Raw genomic sequence first — 18,948 nt, forward strand, 5'->3', positions numbered from 1 at the left:
ATGGTACTGTTATCGACGACTGTGCCGCTAAAGCGGAGTTATTGAACGCAGTTTTCCGATATTCCTTCACCAGGGAAGACGAATGGAATATTCCAGAATTTGAAACACGAACATCTGCTAGCATGAGTTTCTTAGAAGTAGATACCTTAGGGGTTGCGAAGCAACTCAAATCGCTTGATACGGGCAAGTCTTCAGGTCCAGATTGTATACCGATTAGGTTCCTTTCAGATTACGCTGATAATATAGCTCCCTACTTAGCACTCATATACAACCGCTCGCTCACCGATAGATCTGTACCTACAGATTGGAAAATTGCGCAGGTCGCACCAGTGTTCAAGAAGGGTAGTAGGAGTAATCCATTTAACTACAGACCTATATCATTGACGTCAGTTTGCAGTAGGGTTTTGGAGCATATACTGTATTCAAACATTATGAATCACCTCGAAGGGAACGATCTATTGACACGTAATCAGCATGGCTTCAGAAAACATCGCTCTTGTGCAACGCAGCTAGCTCTTTATTCGCACGAAGTAATGGCCGCTATCGACAGGGGATCTCAAGTTGATTCCGTATTTCTAGATTTCCGGAAAGCTTTTGACACCGTTCCTCATAAGCGACTTCTAATCAAGCTGCGGAGCTATGGGGTATCGTCTCAGTTGTGCGACTGGATTCGTGATTTCCTGTCAGGAAGGTCGCAGTTCGTAGTAATAGACGGCAAATCATCGAGTAAAACTGAAGTGATATCAGGTGTTCCCCAGGGAAGCGTCCTGGGACCTCTACTGTTCCTGATCTATATAAATGACCTGGGTGACAATCTGAGCAGTTCTCTTAGACTGTTCGCAGATGATGCCGTAATTTACCGTCTAGTAAGGTCATCCGAAAACCAGTATCAGTTGCAAAGCGATTTAGAAAAGATTGCTGTATGGTGTGTCAGGTGGCAGTTGACGCTAAATAACGAAAAGTGTGAGATGATCCACATGAGTTCCAAAAGAAATCCGTTGGAATTCGATTACTCGATAAATAGTACAATTCTCAAGACTGTCAATTCAACTAAGTACCTCGGTGTTAAAATTAGGAACAACTTCAGTTGGATGGACCACATAGATAATATTGTCGGGAAGGCGAGCCAAAGGTTGCGTTTCATTGGCAGGACACTTAGAAGATGCAACAAGTCCACTAAAGAGACAGCTTACACTACACTCGTTCGTCCTCTGTTAGAATATTGCTGCGCGGTGTGGGATCCTTACCAGGTGGGATTGACGGAGGACATTGAAAGGGTGCAAAAAAGGGCAGCTCGTTTTGTATTATCACGTAATAGGGGAGAGAGTGTGGCAGATATGATACACGAGTTGGGATGGAAGTCATTACAGCACAGACATTTTTCGTCGCGGCGAGACCTTTTTACGAAATTTCAGTCACCAACTTTCTCTTCCGAATGCGAAAATATTTTGTTGAGCCCAAGCTACATAGGTAGGAATGATCATCAAAATAAAATAAGAGAAATCTGAGCTCGAACAGAAAGGTTTAGGTGTTCGTTTTTCCCGCTCGCTGTTCGGGAGTGGAATAGTAGAGAGATAGTATGATTGTGGTTCGATGAACCCTCTGCCAAGCACTTAAATGTGAATTGCAGAGTAGTCATGTAGATGTAGATGATAAGACAGGACGTTTATATACGTGTCACCTGTCAGAGTCGTATCTGGACGTTTCAGGGGTCCCATATCACTCCAACTATATACGCCCCACACCATTACAGAGTCTCCACCAGTTTGAACAGTTCACTGCTAACATGCAGGGTCCACGGATTCATGAGATTGTCTCCATACCCGTACACATCCATCTACACAATCTGAAACGAGTCGTCCGACCAGGCAACATGTCTCCAGTCATCAACAGTCCAATGTCGGTGGATGCACAGGCGAGGCGTAAAGCTTTGTAGCGTGTGACAAGGGCACACGAGTGGGCCTCCGGCTCCGAAAGCCCATACTGATGACGTTTCGTTGAATGGCCCAGCATTGAAATCTGCAGCAATTTGCGAAAGAGTTGCCCTTCTGTCACAATGAACGACTCTCTTCAGTCGTCGTTGGTCCCGTTCTTGCAGGATCTTTTTTCGGCTGCAGCGACGTTGGAGAGTTGATACTTTACCGGATTCCTGATATTCGCGGTACACTCGTGAAATGGTCGTGCGGTAAAATCAGCAACAGTAACCGATCTAACAACTGGGATGTAGTATATAGGCGTTTCGTACCGCAGCGCCGTATTCTCGTTGTTTACATATCTCTGTATTTGAATACGCATCCCTTTACCAGTTTCGTTGCCATTTCAGCGTAGACTCGTATTGTTTTTCCGCACCCATAATTATGATGCGTGATGAGGTCACATTGTGTACCATTGTTGTCGTTATCGGACGAAAATACACTCCTCGGTACGATGGTGGGTTTTTCACTTTTCTTCATGGGAAGGCCGAATCGATATTATAACGCATAAAATATAATACACTTTATTATAAAAAAAAGAAAAATTATTTAACTTTGTACAGTCAAATGGTTCAAATGGCTCTGAGCACTATGGTCATCAGTCCCCTAGAACTTAGAACTAGTTAAACCTAACTAACCTGAGGACATCACACAACACCCAGCCATCACGAGGCAGAGAAAATCCGTGACCCCGCCGGGAATCGAACCCGGGAACCCGGGCGTAGGAAGCGAGAACGCTACCGCACGACCACGAGATCCGGGCCTTTGTACAGTCGATATCCACAGGAATGTCATAAGTATTTACAACTGTTTCTGGACATTAACACATGACTTGGTACAGATAATAGAGTATATGTAACAATAACTTCCACTTGGAGTTCAGCCTAATACATTGATCACACGGCTAGGCTACTCGCAGACGCTACTCTCGTCTTAGCTGATGATTGTGGAATGAGCTGATATGTTCTGTGCTCTGTCGTAAGCAAGGTAGCAACCTTGCTTTTTGCATCTCGCTCTTCAGACGACACCACAACTATTCTATTATCACCCCTCCCTTTCTTCCCCATTTCCAAATAAATTTCTCTCTGTTACCGTGGGTAAGTAAAATGTCTTTGTGGTTCTTCTAATGGATCTCAGTCTGACATCTTCTTTTTCTCAACTACTTTCATGTGGTCGTTTTCCACTTGAATCATTCCAGATGCCTATGCATATATATTTTGCGTTTATTAATGGTTGATCGTCAGTGACGTAATCAATAACGCATCTTGAGTCATACGTGAGACAAACGTGTTTCGACATGGAACTTCTGTAAGTTGCATTCTTTTCAGTTTTTTTTTTCTAAGTTATAGTGACATTTGACAGCTGCTACGTTACTAAACGCGCTTGGTTTACTCCTTGGTGGAGAACCCGACTTACATTTTTGGCCGTTGTTTCCATGCGAATGGTGGTCGCTGCCATTTTCTTGTCTCATCTTAGGCCATTCTGAGCTACATCTCGGTTTCTAATGAATTGAATGTCACGGGGGCATTAAATTCTTCAGATGTCACCCGGACATTACAACCTTCTTTAGACGTCTCTTTTAGACGCTCCGAACTGGCTCCCTTAGAGTAGATGATTAACGCCACACGATTCGTCAGCGAACGTAGGTATGGGCATGTACTGCTATACAGAAGAATGAAGGTTTGTCAAGCAAGTTGATGATTACCCCCCACCCCCAATTGACTAACATTTGTTTCTTTCATTTAACTATTCAGCATCATGTTATGACCTTAGCAGGGGAAGATACGGCTGCAAAGAAGCACATTATTCACTGTGACAGGAATAAAACATGTGTTGAACAATAAAAGAACCAGTAGACGACAGCGGCAAAAATTTCCGGCCAGAAAGCCCGCACGGGGATGGTGGAAAGTCGTCATCCTCTGCCCATGGCGTCATCTGACATCAGGATCAAGTGGCGTGTTGTTGTCACACTGCTCTTCCGGCCATTAATGTCGGCTTTTCCTACCCGGATCCGCAACGCTTCAAGGAGCTCTTCAGCTGTGCTCTTGGCAGCTACATGCAACTCACTCTGGTCCTTCCGCCTCGGCTGAAGCCTAACTCGAACCCGGATATTCCGCGTAGAAAACACACATATTGACGCGAACAGCGATACAGACTGTATGATGTACCTGGCTTTTAAACCTGTCGCTAGGCTAACTCGAACCCGGATATTCCGCGTAGAAAACACACATATTGACGCGAACAGCGATACAGACTGTATGATGTACCTGGCTTTTAAACCTGTCGCTAGGCTCGCTGGTCTAAAGGTCCCAACTTTTGACAGATTTACCGTATGGAGCAACCGTGTCAAAGTGTGATCGTCGTATAGAAGTTCCACTAGAACCCCGTTAGAACGGAAATACAAATGAGGGTATTAAAAATTCCATGTTATATATTACAAGGGGGCCCAAAAAGCCGGAATTTTTGTTATTTCGCATATTTATTGACCTCTACATTCCCAATAGTTTAGTTCCCTGCAAAGTATTGTCCATGTGTATTAACGCACTTGTCCAGACACTTTTGTCACTGCTGAAAACAGTTCTGGAGTTCTTGACGCCGTATACTGTTCAAGCCCGTTAACGTGTTTCCTTTGCCGTTATCCACATTACTGGATCGCCTTCCTTTAGTAGTTTGCTTCATGTGCAGGAACAAAAAAGGAAGTAGGCTGGACGAGTCACAAGCACCATGTAGTTTTTTGCAATAAACTTTCGGACCGTGAGAGTTGTTTGGGCTGAAGCATTGTCATGATGAAGCAACCAGTTCCCATTTCTTCAATCATCTGTCCGTTTCGTCGCACTCGCTCTCGCTATCTTCGTAACACATCAAGATAAAAATTTGGTTCACTGATTGTCCTGGATTTGACTCTGAATCGCGCCCATATAGCCAACTCTCATCCCCAACCATAATTCTTATAAGAAAATTTGGATTGTTTTGAACTTACTCTTCAAGTCGTGGCAAACATTCAAGCGGTTTTCACGTTGGCCATCTCTCAGTAGACACCTATCTCATGCGCAGATCTTCAGTTAAAATTCACTGGACTGTGTTCCTTGACACTTTCCTCCTCCCAGAAATTTGGGCAGTGGTCCTTCGAGGATCTTCATCAGTTGCCCATTTGATTCTGACATTGTTTTCGTCATTTCTTCCTGTCGAGGGAAGACCGGGTTGTGACATGTCTTCAGTTGAAACGCGAAAACCACTCGTAGACCTGTGATTTCCCCAAAACCTCATCTTAGGCTTCCCGAAGTATCCCAACAATTTCGCTTGCAGTTTTCTCTAAAGAAAACCAAATATCAAAAATGTTCAAATGTGTGTGAAATCTTATGGGACTTAACTGCTGAGGTCATCAGTCCCTAAGCTTACACACTACTTAACCTAGATTATCCCAAGGACAAACACAAACACCCATGCCCGAGGGAGGACTCGAACCTCCGTCCGCAGTCCATGAATGCAGCGCCCTAGACTGCTCGACTAATCCTGCGCGGCACCAAATTTCACACAGACTCTTTGCTCCTTCTTGTCGCCTATGTGATTAATCACCGGAGGGTTGAAAAAGGAACGCAAACAACAGAGCACCCCAAACAAACCGCTTAACTCCGACTGATGCCAACTTATTGAGTGACTTGGGAGACTATAAAGTTAAACTAACGCCGCTTAGCGGCAGAACGCGTAACTACACAGTTCGATTCCGATTATTTTTGGATCCCCACTCATATAGCTGAGTACCTCGCCCGTCCGAATACAGGAGGCCCACCAGCGCTCAAACTTGCTTAACTTTTCTCAGCTTTCATCTGATGCTGCTACAGGTGGTCCCTGTCGGTAGGCGGTCTAATGATGTTTGCCGTCGGCGGCCGGCTGGGCCGCGAGCACGCGAACGAGATAAGACGGCACGTTAATGGCGGTAATTACGCAGCGCCGACAATGGCGGACGGTATGAGCATTTCCGTGAGAGCGGGTGCGCGAATTCCCAAGGCGGCGGCCCATTGTGGGGTGGCGGGGGGAGGGTCGAGCGGAAGCCGGCGGGCGTGCAGTCCGCCAGCTCCTGCCGCGCTCTGCAGCCGCACCGCCTGTGCTCCCAGACGCCCGCGTCGACAGTCACCAACAGTCGCCCACCTGCGCTGACCGACCGGCCGGCGGAGGGGCCGGTGTGACCGGCCACCAGCTCAAAGCCTTCCCTGCCAGCGCGTTCGCCGCCCGTCGCCTGTCCTCTGGACTGGGCCACTGTCAGTGCCGAGATTTACCGTTTAGAGCTTAGGGAACTTCGCGCTTGAAATGGAGCCACCACACTGTCTGGATAGTGACTTGGACGACATAGGTAAGTGGCAATATCGGCTGCCGCAACAGCTCTGCTGCCGCAGTCGGTGCTAAATGCTGCTGTCCTACTGTTTCGTCAACGCACGTCTGCAGAGTCCTCAAAACCTTGCACTGACACTTGGCTCCCAACAGTGACCCAAATACAGCAGTGTATGTGTAACAGAGTTGTCCAATGTCCCTTCGTAGCCGAAATCGCTACACAGCTCTAATCCTAGAGTAGTTTGTATGTAGGTGATCACAGTTCTGTGGCCAACTAACGAGTTTTGTAACTCATTTGCCACTCCACGTGCCATCTAGCACCATTTTTCAAACTGGACAGTTCAGTCTATCCACAGTAATCCGTTTCCTCTCGTGAAATATTGTAACTTCATGCTTGCGAAACGGGACTTTCCAGGTCCTTTTTTCTCACGTGTACTGCCGAGCGTCCATTGAGAGCTTAGCGTCGGGTAGCCTGGAGACGCGAGCTGACGTATGTCTCGACCAGCCAAGGGCCGCAGCTCGCGGGTAGCTTGCAATGTATTGCTAAAAATCACTTTGTGCGCTTGTAAGATAATATTGAATAAAATATTTTCATGTAAAGTCTGTGTTCCGTCTCATCATTTGAAGCGGAAATAACAGAAGTGCAGTGAGTCCTCTCGTACTATATACGCCGAATGAAATGTACGAAAACAGGACTAGAGGCTTGCAAGTGAACTGTGTACACCAACATTTAGTCAGTTATAGAGTAACAGATGGTGTCATACAGTTCCTGATCACCAGACACTGTGTCAGTATTCAGAGCCAAATTGCAACTACTATGATCGTGTTTCCAAGACTGATGGCAAGTGGTTACTGACGCAGAATGTCCGTTGGATAGGGACTTGTGCAGCGCTCGTGGCACCATTCACCTAAGTAGGCTAAGTGCTGAAACCGAGTGTTAATTTTGCTACCAGATTGTTTTCAGTAATGGTATTCTTCACCCACTCATCATATTCTTCCATGTAAACAGTCCCTCAGAAGATTCAGTACACATCCTTAGGACAAGAAAAGTGTGGTTTCCAATAGCGTGAACATTACTATTCAAGCTCAACGTGTAGAGTACTACCTAATGAGTGTTCCCAAACGAAATTTAAATTTATAGTTTTATACGTGTTGCATATGGAACTCCATCGTGTCTGAAGACCATTTATTTACAATGGGTTTAATAACAGATGCCTCCTTGGCGTATTTTCATGTCTACGTTTCATATTTTACCTGTGAGGCTAAGATTAACAGGTGATAGCATCAGCTTAAAATGGGTCGTGCATCGTACATTTGTCTCTCAGTATGAAAGTTCCTGGCAGATTAAAGTGACTGGTGCGGAATTCGAACGACAGACTCCTCATTTCGTCGCCAATGATTCTGCCAACAGAGCATCCGAACGCAACTCATGATCCCTCTTCACAACTTCACTTCTGCCAGGAAGTTTCATAGGATCGCACACGCCGGCAAATTTCGGCCTCTGAGTATCTTCGGACACTGCTCTAGGCTCCAGACAGCGGCCTGTCCTACCGCGTGTGGAACTTTAACAAATGCACGATGTGTTGCCCACGTGCTGCTCCCGCTTGCTCGTTCTGGACTAAAAGCCACAGCGCTGCGCGTGGCAGCCGTGTTGTGCAACGCCCGTCATGGTCAGTCTGGTGAGATGATAGGCTGCGGGCGAGCCGCACGGGTTTATGTTCATCGCTCGACGCAACAGCAGTCGCTCGCATCCGGCGTGTGTCCTCAGCGAATACAAGTCCCTCCATTCATACACGTGCTTTTCACTTATCCGTCAAACATTGCTACCCGTATGGTGATAGCTGTTGCACGTACAGTTCTTCTTGAGTATTACTGTCTACATCTACACTCAGAAAATCACAATAGTGTGTATACAAGGGCAGAGTATATTTATTTATTTGCCCTAGCAAGGCTAAGATCATCAGACCATCTCTTGCGAACAGGCATCCCACGTAATTTCCATTACATTTATTATGACAAGGTGTTATAAGAGATCTTGCATCTAATATACAATCCAACGTTTAGAAACTGCTACGTTATAAAGAGCGGAAACATCAGAAAAAAATATTCTTGCGTTAAAAGTAGGACAACCAAAACAAATTAAGGGCAGGTAGATTCAAACTATAAGGGGTGGCCATACTGGGCATAAGAGAAAGGATGGAGGACGGAAGGAAAGAGGAACGTGATAGAAATAAAGACAGGGGACAAAAAAGTGGCGTGATTGATTGTGATATGAGAAGACAGGGAGAAGATGGAAGCGTTTGTCTTGCCGTCTGACACAGGCAAACTGGCCACGTACGTTATTTCTTTTGGGCGGTGGGGGATTATGACGTTGACAGACGGGAGCGCTTCACCTTTTCTTTACTGCTGCAGGCCGTTTTATTGTGTGGTTTATTCCAGAAGCGGGTGGAAACACCAGAGAAGTAGTTTGCCAATGTTTTTGTTCTACGGTGCTACGTAAATGAGACATTGTGTGTTCCTGTTGTGTCAGACGATAGATCTGCTGTAAGTTCTGGGGTGCTTGCGCAGTGAGGAGCCGATGGAGCAGACATAGCGTATGGTAGTCACGTATCTTGTCTGGCCGCAATCGCCCTAACTGGGAGTATGAACCACTGACATGCTCAGGGAGACGGATGTTGCAAGTATAACGCACCACAAGCATTCATGGATAGTTCTAAACGCCTAGTGTTTTCACTATTCATTATTCACATCTTGCTAGTTTACACCGTATATCGCCCGAACGAGTATCTGTAAAAGTTTACGTTTTACATTCTTTGGAAATACGTACGTAATTTACGGAGGGCGTAGTGGTAAACGGAAGTTTTCCTGTTTGTGGCAATAGCATTTTACTTCCACGGTGCTCATCCAAAGTTACACCCAAGGTTTTTTACCGTTTTCTCATACGACATTAGAATACCATCGAATGGAATAGTAGGCAATTGTTCGCCAAAATCAGGACCAATTAATTTTTGATAGTACAAAAAAGATTACTTGGAAATTTAAGTACCAGGTTTTTCACACGTCTGGCCACTGAAGACAGATCTCCATTATCTCGATTATGTCAGTATGCTATCTTCGGGTCTGGCAGTGAGACACAGCTCGACGACGTGGCATTGAAATGATACTGGCGGGAATAGCTCATGCTGTTCCTTTTCGTGGATTATTGTACCAGATAACATTTTAGCTTCAGTAACATTTGGTGGCGACGTCTCGTTTTTACCGCATTTATCTTTAAGTTCGTTATTCGTGAGAAAATTTCTTATTTCCATAGATTTACTATCGACGTAGTAATTTGAAAATCACAAAACACATATTTTTTATATTTCTCGTTCCTATTCGTTAATCGCACGCTGTGTACGGCATAATACATTTTCCGTGTAACCAGGGACCGTCTTTTATTATTTTAAGAAACACAGCCACCAGACACCTATTATGTACTTCCATTTAAACCGATACGCGTTTCAGGTTTTCATCCGGCTTCAGTTAGTGTAATACATTTTGAATCTTCAGTAGGTACTTCGTTAAAACGTCGACAGTAAACTGAATGCTGCAGCTGCCCCGTGCAAAGTCATAGTTTTGATTAGCTAGTGGGCTTCGCGAGTTGTTTATGTACAACATATTGCTGTACTTAGGCTACGTCATCAAATGTATCCGGACACCCCCAGGAACATTCGTTTTACATATGAGGTGCATTGTGCTGCTACCTACTGCCAGGTACTCCATAACAGCGACCTCTGTAGTCACTAGACATCGCGAGAGAGCAGAATGGGGCGCTTCGCGGAACTCACGGATTTCAAAAGTGGTCAGGTGAGTGTCACTTGTATCATACGCCTGTACGCGAGATTTCTACACTCCTAAACATCCCTAGGTCCACTGTTTCCGATGTGATAGTGAAGTGGAAACGCGAAGGGACACGTACAGCACAAAAGAGTAGAGGCCGACCTCCTCTGTAAAACAAAAAAAAAAAAAAAGAAGAAGAAGAAATCGTGTGACTAGGGCCTCCCGTCGGGCAGACCGTTCACCGGGTGTAGGTCTTTCGATTTGACGCCACTTCGGCGACTTGCGCGTCAATAGGGATAAAATGATGATATGAGGACAACACAGCACAGCACCCGGCGTGATATGTGACTATAAGCGACTGCTCATAGTCACATATCACGCCGGTAAATGCCAAACGACGCCTCGCTTGGTGTAAGGAGCGTAAACATTGTACGATTGAACAGCGGAAAAACATTGTGTGGAGTGACGAATCACGGTACGCAATGTGGCGATTCGATGGCAGCATGTGGGTGTGGCGAAAACCCGGTGATCGTCATCTGGCAGCGTGCATAGTGCCAAGAGTAAAATTCGGAGACCGAGGCGTTATGGTGTGGTTGCGTTTTTCATGGAGGGGGTTTGCAACCCCTGGTTGTTTTGCGTGGCACTATCATAGCGCAGGCCTACACTGATGTTTCAGCACCTTTTTGCTTTCCTCTGTTGAAGAACAGTTCGGGGATGGCGATTGCATCTTCCAACACGATCGAACACATGTTGACAATTGACGGCTTGTGGTGGAGTGGTTGCACGACAATAACATCCCTATAATGGACTGGCCTGCACACAGTCCTGGCCTGAATCCTACAGAACACCTTTGGGGAACGTTTTGGAACGCCGTCTTCATGCAAGGCCTCACTGGCCGACGTCGATACCTCTGCTCAGTGCAGCACTCCGTTAAGAATGGGCTGCCATTCCCCAAAAAACCTTCCAGCACCTACTGAACGTATGCCTGCGAGAGTGGAAGCTGTCATCAAGGCTAAGGGTGGGCATTACCGATGGAGCGCGCCACGAACTTGTAAATCATTTTCAGGCAGGTGTCCGGATACTTTTGATCACATATTGTAGTTCCTGCTCTGTTTGTTATTGTTCTGATTTTCGCGTTTGTACATGTGGTACTTCTATCTTGCACAGAAACAGCCTAGTATCGGCCATGTTGCTCGACTGACATCTTTGCTTATTTTCGAAAATTATATGTATGGTCAAAGTTACATTTTTTACCGGTTGTGAAAGTACTACTTCTAGTTTAAGCCTCTGTATGACTAAAAAGTACTGAAATTGTTAGGATGAATGTGCTGAGTACTCTGTATGGTTATCACGTAAGTGTACTAGTAACTGTTTAGTTAGACTATATGGAATATTATAAAAATAATATATTCTGTTTTCATATAAAAGAACCAGCATTACATATTTTACTCAGTAGGAATGCCAATTACTAACAATAAAGACAGAACAATAGATTTACGTTATGTAGAACTGCTATATGCTTTGGAAGGATTCACATTGTATTAGGTTTCTTTCGCGCTGAATTTAGTGTGTGATTGTATGGGCAAATTATGGAAATTTTCTAAGAAAAAACGTCCAAGTGAAAACATAATCTAATGTGAGCCCATCCAACGCATATAATGGGTCAACAAAATGTAAATCTGTTGTTGAGTATCGGCTGGAGAGACCGAGCGGTTCTAGGCGCTACAGTCTGGAACCGCGCGACCGCTACTGTCGCAGGTTCGAATTCTGCCTCGGGGACAGATGTGTGTGATGTTCTTAGGTTAGTTAGGTTTATGTAGTTCTAGGGGGCTAATGACCTCAGAAGTTAAGTCCCATAGTGCTCAGAGCCATTTGAACCATTTGTTGTTCAGTCTTTATTGTTTGAAAATGTCATTCCTCTTGAGTAAAATATGTAATATTAAGTTCAAATGGTTCAAATGGCGCTGGGCACCATGGGACTTAACATCTGAACTTAGAACTAGTTAAAGCTAACATCCATGCCCGAGGCAGGATTCGAACCTGCGAGCGTAGCGGTCGCACGGTTCCAGAGTGAAGCTCCTAGAACCGCTCGGCCACACTGGCCGGCTAATATTAAGTCTTTCATATAAAATGTAGTATTTTATTTTTGTAAGATCCCATATAGCCTAATTAAACAGTCAGTAATGCAGTATTTTAATAACCATACAGAGTACTCAGCGTCTTCATGCTAAACAGTTTAAATTCTTTTTCGTCGTACGTAAGCTTAAACCAAAAGTAGTACTTTCAGAACCTGTAAAAAATAGACTTTGACCATAGATATAGTTGTCGAATGTAGACAAAGATGTCTGTCGGCAGTATGGCTGATAGTTGGCTGTTTTTGTGCAAGACAGAAGTGGAAAAATGTTTGTCACATGTATACATCGGAATAACGACAAGCATAGTATATGGTAAGTACACCTAATCATCAATACATCGTAAATATAGAACTCGTAAAGAATAGTAACTAAACAAAATTGTTATGTTGCACAGGGCAGCTGCATAATCGAATCTGCTGTCGATGTTTTAACGACGTACGTACTGAAGATTCAAATATGTATTACACTAACTGGAGATGGGTGAAAGCCTGAAACGCATATTGGCTAAAATAAAAATACATAAAAAAGTGGCTGGTTTTGTAACCTATTTCTTGAAATAATATAATCCACAGCCAAAGAACATACCATCCAGTAATGTGGATAAATTAATGTGTTTTAGAGATGAAGTATGATTGGTTGGCTTGACTACTTGAAGACGAAGTCTCTTTGAAGTATAGCAGCATGTGGACGGACTGGCCTTATTGCGCGTGTAGTCATTAGCCTCGGAACGCTGCTAACTCCTCACTCGCAAGGAGAGCGTTGGTGCCAACGGGGACGCGTCGAGAGATTTATTGGCCTCTGAGCATTAATTATCGCGCGGTCGCTGCTAATGTTCTGCCATCTCGTAATATGGAATGAAAGCACGGGCGAAATCACAGTCCTTGCCTGTGACAGCTAGGTAGAACGGTATACGTGTGTGTCTTCGAACTGGTTTATTTCACCTTTGTGTATCACATTTCGTACTAGCAGTCGCGCCCTTGTGTGAGGGGCGAGGGCGAGATATTCCCGCCGCAAGTCGGCTTTGCAGTATGGACCGATATAGGTAGGATTTAGATCGAAACGTTGAAGCAACGCTTCTCTGCGTGCGCAGCTGAAGTCACAGCACTGGGATCAGTTAGTCCGGCTCTCATACGAGAAACAGCGGCTGGCAGAAGACATCTTTCCCTTCCTCTCGGCGTAACTGTCTTTCTGCGTCCTCCTCGTAACAACATAAAGATTAAATCGCTGAACAGGTTATTCAGTTATGTAGTCCACACCGAAGGATTTAACAACTCGCCATTTATTGAGAAAATCTGTTACAGAAACGTGAGCGCAACTCTTTTCGCGTCCGCTCCCTCCGTCTGTATTGTTCATTTGTTTCAAGACAGCTTCAAATGAGACGGCACAAGTAAGCGCATAATCGATTGTAAAGGATACCTGACGAGAAAGATAAAGACGAAAACTCTACACAAAACCACGAAACTACTAAACGGGAAAAATTACAGCGCAGCCCGGCATGGTACAATGATATGTCGCCTTACACGGTCAACAACCATTTTAATTTGTTTATCTTTGATGACCGTTATCAATTTCAAATGATTCAAATGGCTCTAAACACTATGGGACTTAACATCTGAGGTCATCAGTCCCCTACACCTAACTAATCTGAGGACATCACACACATCCATGGCCGAGGCAGGATTCGAACCTGCAACCGTAGCAACAGCTCGGTTCCGGACTGAAGCGCCTAGAACCGCTCGGCCACAACGATTACCGGTTTGCTTTAACATGTGCCTTCTGACTACTTCTCTTCCTTTAACGGAAAATGTACTCAGATTTCTTGAAATATTGTCTAAATATAAAGGGCGATCAAAAGTTTCTGTTCGAAGGCCACAATAACCCATTGCCTATACGTCGGTACTTGTATACACGCATCGTACCGCGCTGGTTTGCATAAACGCAGTAGCAACGCCCACGAAGGGAAACTTTTGATCGCCCCTTACACACCACTCCAGTTGCGCTTTTCCGAGGCGAAACAAGCTGCTGGGAGTAACAATAGGCCTAAGAAAAAATCAACAGGCATTTGTCGACCTAGTCTCGTTCCTCTTGCCACCGAAGTTTGCTAATTCCCCTATATCTAACGTTAACCTATCCATTTTCCTTTTTAAATTTTCTAACCTACGTAACCGATTAAGGGATCTGACATTCCATGCTCCCGATCCGTAGAACGCCAGTTTTGTTTCTCCTGATAACGCCATCTTCCTGAGTAGTCACTGCCAGGAGTTCCGAATGGGGGACGTTTTACCTCCGGAATATTTTACCCAAGAGGACGCCATCATCATTTAACCATACAATAAAGCTGCATGCCCTCGGGAAAAGTTACGGCTGTGGTTTCGTTTTCCCTTGCTTTCAGCCATTCACAGTATCAGCACAGCAAGGCCGTTTGGTTAATGTTACAAGGCCAGATCAGTCAATCATCCAGACTGTTGCACCTGCAACCACTGAAAAGGCTGCTGCCCCTCTTCAGGAATCAGACGTTTGACTGGCCTCTCAACAGATACCCCTCCGTTGTGGTTGCACCTACGGTACGGCTATCTGCATAGACTCATACGCCTCCCCCCAACGGCAAGGTCCGTGGTTTGGGGGGGCATTAAAAGCTGTATGTCACCACCATGTTGGGTCCTTCGCTATAAATGCGCGATTCAGTTTAATAAGGTGATAAGATATTAAAATTTCCACATCCTCGTTGTACAAGCCTGATTTGCTGATAGTAGTGATAATCTCTCAGAAATTTCGAAATCTGATAGGACTGATGACAATTTTAGTGTGCTTTAACTGTACAGCTACATGTATGCGGCTGATGCTTGTAGCGAAACAGTAAAACAGGGTACTGTTTCCCTACATATCTTTTTCTCCTCACAGGTTCCAATCCTATTACTACTACGCCGTTGATAAATCAACGCACATGCTGACATTCAAGTCACATTACGTAACTTAAATTATTGAAATGTGTTTGATTTGTTTTTTAATTAAAACATTACTTCGACTGTGAAGCTGATACCTTCACTACTCACACATTAACATACACTAAACACTACGACCTGTTGCACACATTTTTTTCTAATGAGTGAAGCAATCTGAAAGTCCACAGTTCCACGGATATAATTAGTGAGTAGAATTTTCCTCCGACTCTCTCTGTTTATATTCAACAACTAACATTGAAATTTTAAATTTTCATTGTTCAGAATTCTGTAGTCTTTTTCGACCCAATGGAACGATTACAACGTAACTTCAACAAGTATTACGATAATAAAATCACATTCTAAGTAGAATTATAGCTGTTCTATGTTAATGAAATCTTTTCCAGCTTGTAGTACACAGAAGGGGGAAAAACGGATACCCGTTTCTTATCTCTCTCTCTCTCTCTCTCTCTCTCTCTCTCTCTCTCTCTCGCTCTCTCTCGCTCTCTCGTAATAGAAATGTGTTACACTCGTGCTTAATCTAAATTCAACGCTGTGCCCCAGAAACTTCTTGTTCAATTATATTCCATCCTGTGGTACCATTTGGCTTTCTTTGTTTTATGTCGTTGGTGGAGCTTGATCTTTTTGTTGGTTAGTCCTATAAGTACCATCCTGCTTGATAGATACATACATTTCAGCTTCGACTGCATCTCCTTTTGTTTTTACATTTAGCCGTTATTACTTTTCCTTCAACTTTTAATAATTTTTCTTATGTGTTGCAGCCACAGTGAGTGGACTAAATATCTTTACAAATAAACCACTTCACTCCTTAATTCCTACTTCTCTCAGCAATCCACGTGCAACGGTCGTAAAATCCGTGATTCACACAGGAAGATATAAATTCCGACCTTGCAGTTTGCAATGCCCTTCGGCGCATTCGTGGAAGTTTTCTTGCAGCTGGTATCGTGCATCAGGAAAATTTCCACCCACGCAGCAGGAGACCTGCTCCAGACAGCAGTAATCCGCGTTAATGCCGACAATCAATCATATCACATATTCGAGTACTGAAGATTTATCGGGACAAGGGCGAACGTGCTTTATCTTGCTCAGTCCGCGACGCTTTAGTGTTTCTGAGAAATTGAAACTCAGCTCCGGCTGCTATTTCGCGACATTTGTGACGGTTACTTGTCAAATATTTTACGGATTTCAAGATTATATGCAGTTTCAGGGTACATAAAAAATAATGTACACAATAATTACTTGAATAGTACTATTTGGAGGTAAAATAATAAATATTCTGCATTTTAGGAGCAGTAATGCTTTTTGTTGCTATAGTCTATGAATAACTAATGGTCTGACTCTGGACCACATGGTGACCTCCAAATTCCTTCTCTCTCGGAACCAGATCTTTAGTCTTCACTTTGACTTAAGTGTGTGTGTGTGTGTGTGTGTATGTGCGTATGCATTATAAAACTACTAACTGAATAACTCCAAAACAAAGAATTTCTGCATCAGTTTTGAGCATGAAACGAAAATGCCTCTGGGTTGTTGATGATGATATTTGGTTTATGCGGCGTGTAACTAAGCCGTCATCAGCGCCCGTACAAAGTTATACACAGTCCAATTATTTTCACAGTCCAATCTATCCACTGCAACGAATGATGATGATGGAATGATGAGGACAACACAAACACCCAGATCCCGAGCAGAGAAAATCCCCAACCGTGCCGGGAATCGAACGTCTGCGATGAATTCATTTCCAAATAATCATTTCACAGAAAGCTAGGTGTTTAGACAGTTAGCTCCTGACAAGACGTCTGATGCCGTTCACGGCTGCTGGATGTTTCAGGCTTTCGTAGCTAAATCGCCTTCTGTTTTCTCATAATATCTTGTCAAAAAAGGAGAACCCTCTACATGGCAAGAACTTCCGGGTGCACGTACAAGAACAATTGTTGCTCCACTGTGCAATAAAAACTAACTCTGTTGTTCAGGGATTTTTCATATGCTGCATTTTTTGACGCATGCTCTACTTTTTACTCGTAGTACTTTTAAACTTCAGGATTCCTTCTGGGGGAGTTTAGAGACAGTTTCGATACTTATTCTTTACTACGAGTAACAACGAAAGTCGTTTTCAGCACACGTGATAGAATAAGAGTTGGCAGTGGCGTTGTCGTTGTAAAAGGAATCACCTTGCTTTACAATGATGTAATGCAACATAGGATGTGCGATGGCAGATTCGTATCCCGCTGGTTTGCTCATACGAGTTCAGATCTCCGTAACTTAAGGAGATGCCATCTCCATCAATTTACTACCGACGCGCCGGCCGGGGTGGCCGAGCGATTCTAGGCGCTTCAGTCTCGAACCGCGCGACCGCTACGGTCGCAGGTTTGAATCCTGCCTCGGGCATGGATGTGTGTGATGTCCTTAGGTTAGTTAGGTTTAAGTAGTTCTAAGTTCTAGGGGACTGATGACCTCAGATGTTAAGTCCCATTGTGCTCAGAGCCATTTGAACCAACTACCGTCGCAAGGAAACTCAAATGCTTCACCACACCCTACATTTCCATTCTGTTACAAATCCCACTGAAAATGTTACGCAAATTTTCAGACACTGTTTACTTAAATTGTAAAACCACAAAAGTATTTACTCACTTTGCAGATTGTCGACAACCGTTTACTTGTGATGTCACTATTTTTTACTATAATTTTTTTTCATTTCCGAGGTAGGAAGATAAAGAAAAATCAAATTGTCAATAGCTTTGTTTACTCTTGGGTTAAGAACTTGTTCATCTTGTCGCGGTCTTCAGTACGAAGACTGGTTTGATGCAGCTCTTCTTGCTGGTCTATCCATTGCAATTACGTCTGTGGTCATTAACTTTTAATTATCACGTCGAGAAGATGAATTTACGCAATTAATTTTTTATCAGTTTGCACTTATGTGTCTGCAGTCCTGGTACACAATAAAATGATCGAGTTAGGGTACTGTAGTTCGCCGTTAGTGTAGCCAAATCAAAATGAGGCAGCCCGTTTCCACTCTACCATTGGGCAGCGCCATTTTAAGTTGGCTCTAGCGGCGTGCTGCAGTACTGTGACTTGATTATTTAAATGTATACCCCGGCTGCAGACACGCCGCTGCAATCGGACAAAAAATTAAATGCGTAACTTTATGTTTTCTATGTGAGAATCGAAATTTTATGACTACTGCCTCGTATCTTCACGTCTGTTTAAGTACTGGAATCTTCAACAACTTCTGTCTCTCCCTCTGGAATCGCGTCCCTTATGTCACAGATAACTTCTAGAGTGAAATCTCATAACGGTGCTTAGACCGCAATTCTGGAATAGCGCACAGGGGATCGGCGAGCTAACGCCCCCTCCCCCCCCCCCCCCTCCCCAATTTACTTTGTAACGAACCGTCGGTTCGCGAGACACTACAGCGACGTTTGGATTTCATCGCAGGACGCTGGTGTCCGGTCTACTCATCAGGACGCTACTAATCTTCCTTCCCGTGACAGTTCGTTCGACTGTTAGGATTTGAAGTGGCAACGCCCGCGCCGAGCTGTACGATGTGCAGAGATACTTCCAGGTCGACACCAAAAGGGAAGTTCAAGGGCTAAAGTTTCTCTCTCCTAGCCTGATTAGTGAGAGTTTTCGAGACGATTGTGTGAAATTCGCTCGGCGCGTCGGAGGTCAGATGACACAGATGTGCAGTGCTTCATTTGAAAGATACCCCGATGCGCATTGGAGATAGCCAGCAGG

General features: G+C 44.3%; 1 protein-coding gene across 1 annotated transcript in view; it reads left to right on the forward strand.

Moving 5' to 3' along the window:
* The first annotated feature begins 6,124 nt into the window (after window positions 1-6,124).
* Window positions 6,125-18,948, forward strand: part of LOC126278391 (putative transcription factor SOX-15) — a 253,345-nt gene continuing 240,521 nt past the window's right edge. Inside the window, exon 1 of the mRNA XM_049978489.1 lies at window positions 6,125-6,324. Coding sequence (XP_049834446.1) covers window positions 6,282-6,324 — 43 coding nt within the window. The 5' untranslated portion in view covers window positions 6,125-6,281. The remainder of the gene's footprint in view (window positions 6,325-18,948) is intronic.

The sequence above is a fragment of the Schistocerca gregaria genome, chromosome 6, assembly GCF_023897955.1.
Source record: "Schistocerca gregaria isolate iqSchGreg1 chromosome 6, iqSchGreg1.2, whole genome shotgun sequence".
NCBI lineage: Eukaryota > Metazoa > Arthropoda > Insecta > Orthoptera > Acrididae > Schistocerca > Schistocerca gregaria.